The following is a 7,470-nucleotide window of genomic DNA, read 5'->3' on the forward strand; positions in this document are numbered from 1 at the left end:
AGTACAATACTACGTTTTATGTATTTAAATTATTGTTATGTCAGTTAATTGGTGGGGCCAAAAATCAGAGTAAAACGCAATATAATAGTACGTTTAAGGTAAAACGCATTATTATACTGCGTTTTACAAAAAAAAAACAAATGTGCTGTATTGCTTTTAAGTAAAACGCAGTATAGTACTGCGAATTAGTAAAAAACTTTTTTTAAAAAAATAAAACACAATACTATACTGCGTTTTACGTAACTTTTTTTTTAGCATTAGAAACACGCTTTTAGTCCAAAAAAAAAGATCAAAAAAGTTTCGGACTCTTCTTTCTCCCATTAAATAAAAACTCAACTGAATTTTCTCAATTGGGACCTGCATAAACATTTTAACCATTATATCCTGTCCAAGAATTGGTTGGCTTGATTCCATATTTTACACATCTACAAAAGCAAAAAGATCTCAACTTTTTTTCTCTAATCAGCATAAACTAAACTATAATGCAAAAGCTATGCAAAACTTGCATTTTTCCCCACACAAATCATAAACATACTCATCTAGCAATTGCAATAAATAAAACGGTGCTCTTTACAGATTACAACAGCATAAATTAAGATTAAAAAAAAGGAAAAGGAAAAGGCCAAAAAATCGGTATTGCCTGACCTAAATCATTTCCATAAAGACAAAATTAACACGTTGGCAGGAATAATTGCTTCTTTCTGGTACCATCCAAAATTAAATTTGCCGTGTGAAAAATGGAAATAGCAGAAAAAAATAATTACACGATTTGAGAATTAATTAATTACCAGTAGATAGAATCCTATGCACCATAAACCCAAAAATATTCTCACCACACTTTTCCTGTTCGCCGCCGCCGACGTACCTTTATTCCCTAATCCCGGCGGTGAAGACAAGTGGCTAGCTGAACCGTCAATATCCGGCGAATTATCCGGCGGAAGAGAAATCTCCGGCGGTCCAGCTAATGCACCACTTGGCTTATTCACCTCAATTGGATTCTTACCAAAAAATTCTCTCGGCAACAAAACCGTGGACACTCCAAATATCGCCACCGGATTCTGATCAAACACCGTTCGAGTCACAGACGCTTGAACGATCCCAGTATCAATAGCCACCGACCCATTAACCCTAGAAATATTAAGCGTGAAGCTTCCAGCTCCATTTTGCTCCGTCGCTAACGTTGGTTGAACCGGGTTCACTATCGACTGCAGTGAACCGAGCGGGTAATATGAGTGCAAAACGTGGAACCTTAACACATCAGCTTTTTTCTCCGCCGGCAGAGATTGGAATCTCACTGATGACCTCAGATCCGAAAATGCTTGGTCTGTCGGTACAAACAGCGTTATTCCTGCACCACCTTCGTCATCTTCAAACTCTTGTTCTACTCCTGATGCCGTCAGCATTGACGCTGCGACGTTAAAGTTGTGACCGTCGATAAGTGTCTTTGTAATATTGAGCCCTAACGGAGGACGGGTTTCAGATGCCATTAGATTAAATCCATTTGGAATTAAAACAGAATCAACAGTAAAGATGGAGATGTTATAAGGAAGGGTTTTTACGAGAGAGATAATAGTAGCGTTTGAGTTTGATGAGTGGATAGTGATGGCATTTGAACTCGGGTCACGGGTTATGTTAACGGACCCGAAGTTGTCCGGAGCACGTCCTGTGGTCTGAAAGAGAGTTGTGATTAGTTTTCCGGTAGGGGGGATAAGGCGGAGATCCGGCCAAGAGAAGTACTCGAGGAGGACGTGGTAACGGAGGACATCGCCGAGGTTGGCGGAGGATGACGACGGAGGACGGTTGTTTATCAGATCGGAGGAGCGGAGGAAGGTGTTAGGTACGGCGAGGATGGTGACGGAGGAGCGCTGATATAGATCGGCGGCGACGGAGGTGGTGGAAAGGAGATTAGTGAAGTCGGAGAGATCAGGGTATGAAGATAGGAGATGGGTGATGTTAATGGCTAAAATGGGGAAATGGGAAGTGGACAAGAGAAGGCAATAGAGAAGGGTAGTAGGGGTAAAATAGGAAATAGAAATTGTGGTTGCCATTGTTCTGAAGATTGAAGCAGAGAGTGATGAAAGTGAGAGGGACTGAACAGAGATTACTCACCTTGGTTTCCAACCACTCCACCCCCTTCTACCCCGTCTTTGGGGGTGGATGTGACCATTGTGTTGCAAATTATTATATTCAGTGGGGCAGCACAAATTTTTCTATATTCATATATTTTAACGTTTAACATGATTTTCTAAGTATGATAATTTAGTGGGGGTTTAGTTCGAAGATTAGCTATACAAGGAGTAAAATGTCGTAATTATTTATGTGAAAAATAATGTATGAATTGATTAGCCTGTTAATTTTGTTTTTAGTTAATTATACTTACTTTATATTTATCATACATAAGATAACCTATAGATTTTCACATAAACTACGCGAGTATTTGATTTGTGGAGTTTAATAAGTACAATCCAATGTTGTGTTAATTTATGCGATGATTATTTATCTTATACAATTAACTAATTATAGAAAATTGTGTGTTGATTTTGGCAGGTTGAATCTTCCAACTCAACTTATGGACAAAGTGCGTTCTAAAGATTTACTACTAGTATTCTAAAAGCTAATCCACGTATTATAATTCATTCTTTCTAAGGGTGTGAAACGGGCCGGATTGACCCGGTTCCGGACCGACACAGACCGATTTTAGATCAGATCGGACCAGTAGGTAGGGGCCGGGCAGGGCTGGTTTGGGACGGGGAAGGGATTGTGCCGGGTAGAATTTAGGTACCGATTAACCGGACCGATCAAAACCGGTAATGTCAAGTCAAGTCCGAACAGGTTAATCGGATCGGTTCAATGACTATTTCATTTTTTTACTATAGTTGATCGTTGGCATTATTTGAGTTACTAACTTTTATGGGCTATAAAATTTATTGGAGCCTTCAAAAGTTCTAGATCCAACCTTGAAATAATATCTTAAAGATAAAATTATGAAAAAATTTAAGAAGTATTTATAAATTACATTACAATAAGTACTTTTATGTATTAAATATATCTAAAAATTTTATACATGTAATGCCGAGTTAGTTTGGTTTCGGTTTGACTTATTTTAGTTAAAACCAAACTAATTATGGTCGTTTTTTTTTTCAAAACCAAACCATAGTCGAATTTATATTCTCGGTTTGATTCGAATTATCGGTTTTGTGCGGTTTGCCGGTTTTCTTTGTATGCCCCTAGTTGGAAGTAGTCTCGGCCTCGCCTTGCCCTCAAAATCCTATATTAGGACTTAAGTACTTTCTACATTTTTTTAAATGACATATTTCACGAGAGTCAAATAATATAAAATTTAACCAATATCTTAAAATATATCTTTTTATCATATTGAAAGGAAAAAAAATTGTAACTTATAGTATTTATCGTATATTTTTGAATATATAAATTTTAATTTTAAAATATTTAGTTAAATTAATCCAATTTAGCTTCAAAGTTTAGTCAAATTGATTTATTTTTTTTAAAATATTTTGAATTCTTTTTATCTAGGTGTTGTTGCTTGCTGTTACTGCTTCCTCTCTATCTTTCCTGAGCGGAGTGTCTTTCGAAAACAGTCTCTCTACCTACTTCACGTAGGGGTAAGGTTTGCGTACACTCTATTCTCCCCAGACTCCACTAACGAGATTACATTGGATTTGTTATTGTTATTGTTGTAGGTAAATTAATCATATTTAATTTCAAAGTTTAATCAAACTGACTTCTAATAAACAAAATATGTCATCTCAATTGGAGCAGTTGGAATAGCCGTTAACTTTCATATGCTACGCTTAGGTCTTCATTTTTTTTTTGGGGATTTCATGTCGTTAATGGATGTCAAATTAACAAATTAGACATAAAAACATTCCAACAAACAGTTGTTATGCATATTCATAAGTACTATAGTCATTCTTAATTTAAAAACACCTATAAATATTTGTCTCTATATATCTCTACAGTCATTTTCATACTTCAAGCTATTACTATATCTCATGATTAACACAAGAAATCAAATCCATCAATTCAGCCTCCTTGTTCACTTCACCAGCTTGCATCAATTGGGGCAGTTCATTATAAGGAATCTCCAAATCATCAAACAGTTTGTCGTCCAAACCAAATTCTGGGACTTGACTAAAATCATAATCCGCAACTAATTGCTGGATATTATTGCCTTTGTCACATAACTCATGTGCATTATTATTAAGGATTGTGTCGTTGCTACCTTTTTCAAAGTTCAAACTTTTGATATAATTTTGGAGGAGAGAGCTTGGCCTTGGCCATTTGGTGCGACATTTTCGTCTTGAAAATTGTCTTCTTTTTGTTGCATTCCAATGGTTTTTAATTGAATTTTCAGTTCTTCCAGGTATTCTTTTTGCAATTTCGGACCATTTATTTCCTACTTCTGCATGAGCTGAGATTAAGATCCTGTCTTCCTCCTCTGTCCACAAATCCTTCTGCTCAAAAACAATTACAAAATAAATTAAAATTCTAATAAATCTATTGGTACCGGTGAAATTCTCCTATACAATATTATTGGTTCAATTCACTGTCTCCTTTTGTAATAAAAAGAACTTTAAAATTCAAAAATAAGGAAATTTAAGTTTTAGCTACACTCAAATCAAATGTAGGATAGCCTGTTACTAAGCTCCCGCTATGTGCGGGGTTCGAGGGAAGGCCGGACCACAAGGCCTATCGTACGCAACTTCACCCTGCATTTCTACAAAAGACTGTTTACATGACTCGAACCCGTGACCTCCTAGTCACTTGACAATAATTTTACCAGTTATTATATACCATCCAATTGAATCAAGAAGCCAATAGTTTAGAAAGAGAGATGTTGGAAACATTAGCATTAAGGATTTCGTAAAAATATCATAATTCAGTCTCTAAAGCATATTATAAAACAGAGTATAAAAAATCATGTTGGCTACGATCGATTTAATGATATATTAGCGATGAATTTCGTAACTAATTCTTGTCATTTTCTAGAGTTAGCATATCACTTTTTTTTTTAATTGAAAAAAAAATTATTTTTTCGTATAATTCAAAGTTTATGGATACACGTGGTAAGCATTTGAATGAGAAATTCTACCACATGCATATAGATAGATATAGAAAGAAAGACGTCAACGAAAGCTAAAAGACCCTTTAGATGGGAGGTGATAAACTTACATTTAACAAATAGATAAAACTAATTAATATGAGAGGATCCTCAAAAAAAGAAAGGAAAGAAATAATTACTACCAAAGGAAGAAGTAAAAAATCATACTTTGATATCAGGTCTAAGATGATTGTGCCACCTCTCTCTACATTGCTTCCCTATTCTCCCTTTCAGTGTTTGAGCAATTTGAGACCATTTTCTAACTCCAAACTTCTCTACCGATTGGATCAAAAGCCTGTGCACATATCATGTATATAGTATTTAATATTAATAATAACGTTGGTTTTTTTTCCTCAAAAGAAATTAAAATACCTGTCTTCTTCAATAGTCCATTGCCCTTTGGCTGATTTAGAGTACTTCTTTCGACCCCTTCCTAGTTTTCTCATAGATGAAGAAGATAAACTGTTCTCGTTGCTCTTTGTAACTAGCTTCTTATTCTTTCTTCCACCAATTTCTTTTTTACCATAATTACCATTATTATCACCAGTAGTAATGCATGAACTTTCATCAGGCACAACATTAAAGTTGACTAGTGTACTACCACTTGTACCATTTTGATCAAATGGCTTAAACTCATAATTGAAGTTGAAATCTTGATCCATTGATGAATAATTATCCTTAATATTCGAGAATGGATCAAATAACGGGTCATAACCATTCGTTTCGATCATGAAATTGTGATCAGGGTTGTTGAAGGTTGGAAGAGAAAAGGAAAGATCGAGGTGATGAAAATCTTGAAGATAATCTTTAGAGAGTGTGCAAAAAACATCATTCATATCTTCATTGTTGTGTGGCTGAATAGAGAAGTCTTGTTTACTACTTTGATTAAACTCCATGGGAAGGAATAAAACATGAGAGGAAGAACTAGGAGGAAGGAAAAAAATTGGTGATTTCTGATTTTCTTTCTCTCTTTTTGCTATATTTCTATGTTATGTTAATAGTAGTAGTAAAGAGTGGGGAGAGACATTTATTACAGTGTGAATGTATCTGGACCTCTTGTAACCTAGATGATCCAATGACTATTGTTTGGTCAAAACTTGAGAAATGTTTTTACCAAATTGGGGTTGTTTGTAATCATAATATTTCTCTTTTTGTTGAATTTTGTTAATTTGATGACATAATCTTAGATTTCTCTGCTATTTGATTGTGCAAACATTGAGTCCTCTTTTGAGGTATGACTAAATTATTTTTCTTTATCATAGAATTAATCTAGTTAGTACCATATCGATTTTTAATACGTAGTTTTTGAGTGTTTATATAAAATAAGCATAGAATGAAAGACATTATTTTTAAGTATAAGCTAAAATGCTCCAAGAAAGGCACTTTTGGTCATAGCATTTGTATAGAGATAAAAAAAAAAAAAATTTTTTTTTGCTTTAATTTTATCCTAATGTCCAATTAGGAATTTTACAATTATAGTGCTCTAATTTCTTTTTACCATGTAAAAAGGTCAAACACAAGAAATCTAACGACCATAGTCAACAAGAATGTCCTTAAAGGTACTCCCTCTTGTCCAAAATAAGTGATTTTTTGACTTTTTTCTTGTGGTCCAAAATAAGTGATTTTTCCAGATTTCAAGAATGAATTAATTATTTTTTTTCTACATTGCCCTTGGAGTAATTAATGTTGGAGTATGTGTTAGGAGTGTTTATGTGAAGAGATAATAAATGTTAATATGGTCAATTTCATTACTAATTAATGTTAAAAGGTGAATTTCTTAATAGGTGTGAAAACAACCAAAAAATCACTTATTTTGGACCGGAGGGAGTACTTATTAAAGACTTTGAAAACAAGTCTATTTTGCATGAGACAAGTGTCCTAGCTTTTTAAAGTCAAGATAATAAATGAAATAAATCGATTTTGTAACTGAAGCACTCTCCCCCTCTTACCTCTTTTCTATTATAGCATTAAATTTTGAAATTACTAATTGTCATTTAAAGTGATATGAATACTAAATTTGTCATATAAGACCTAGAGGGACTTAATTAATGCATGTTAATTCCATTTAATTAAGAATAGGATAGTTACTAGCATCTGACCAGAGTACGTATACTCTTATATTTTAATTATTTGTAGTAAGTCGTTTAGGCAAACAGCAGCAGTTTGAATTTGATTATACTTTATATTGCATGTTCGTAGGAAGTTCATAATGCATGTTAACTAGAAGAATAAGGTAGATAAGGTATTTATCTTTTTCGAAACACAATCTGGTGGAGCTGTAGTTGTTGTCAGGATCCCATATATTTAACTAGATACGCCATAAAAAGATTTACACTTTTTACAATCTT

The 7,470-nt window shown here is 34.2% G+C and overlaps 2 protein-coding genes across 2 annotated transcripts; both read right to left on the reverse strand.

Annotated features, from left to right (window-relative positions):
• Window positions 1-521: 521 nt before the first annotated feature.
• On the reverse strand, window positions 522-2,143 carry LOC104227298 (fasciclin-like arabinogalactan protein 4). The gene has a single exon (XM_009779520.2). It carries the CDS (start codon window positions 2,046-2,048, stop codon window positions 777-779), a length of 1,272 nt encoding a protein of 423 aa, XP_009777822.1. The 5' UTR covers window positions 2,049-2,143; the 3' UTR covers window positions 522-776.
• A 1,861-nt stretch (window positions 2,144-4,004) lies between these two features.
• On the reverse strand, window positions 4,005-6,018 carry LOC104227299 (transcription factor MYB98-like). Its single transcript, XM_009779521.2, has 3 exons — window positions 5,495-6,018; window positions 5,291-5,417; window positions 4,005-4,475 (listed from the first exon to the last, which is right to left on the reverse strand). Exons 1-3 carry the CDS (start codon window positions 6,016-6,018, stop codon window positions 4,005-4,007), a joined length of 1,122 nt encoding a protein of 373 aa, XP_009777823.2.
• Between the last annotated feature and the right edge of the window lie 1,452 nt (window positions 6,019-7,470).

The sequence above is a fragment of the Nicotiana sylvestris genome, chromosome 3 (genome assembly GCF_000393655.2).
Source record: "Nicotiana sylvestris chromosome 3, ASM39365v2, whole genome shotgun sequence".
Lineage (NCBI taxonomy): Eukaryota > Viridiplantae > Streptophyta > Magnoliopsida > Solanales > Solanaceae > Nicotiana > Nicotiana sylvestris.

What these genes read in the sequence shown, in the direction of transcription:
- LOC104227298 (XM_009779520.2), bottom strand. Translation starts at nt 2,048, where the DNA reads ATGGCAACCACAATTTCTATTTCCTATTTTACCCCTACTACCCTTCTC.
- LOC104227299 (XM_009779521.2), bottom strand. Translation starts at nt 6,018, where the DNA reads ATGGAGTTTAATCAAAGTAGTAAACAAGACTTCTCTATTCAGCCACAC. An exon ending in TGGACTATTGAAGAAGACAG is followed by an intron (nt 5,418 to 5,494) that starts GTATTTTAATTT and finishes ATATGTGCACAG; the next exon opens with GCTTTTGATCCAATCGGTAG. An exon ending in ATCTTAGACCTGATATCAAA is followed by an intron (nt 4,476 to 5,290) that starts GTATGATTTTTT and finishes GTTTTTGAGCAG; the next exon opens with AAGGATTTGTGGACAGAGGA.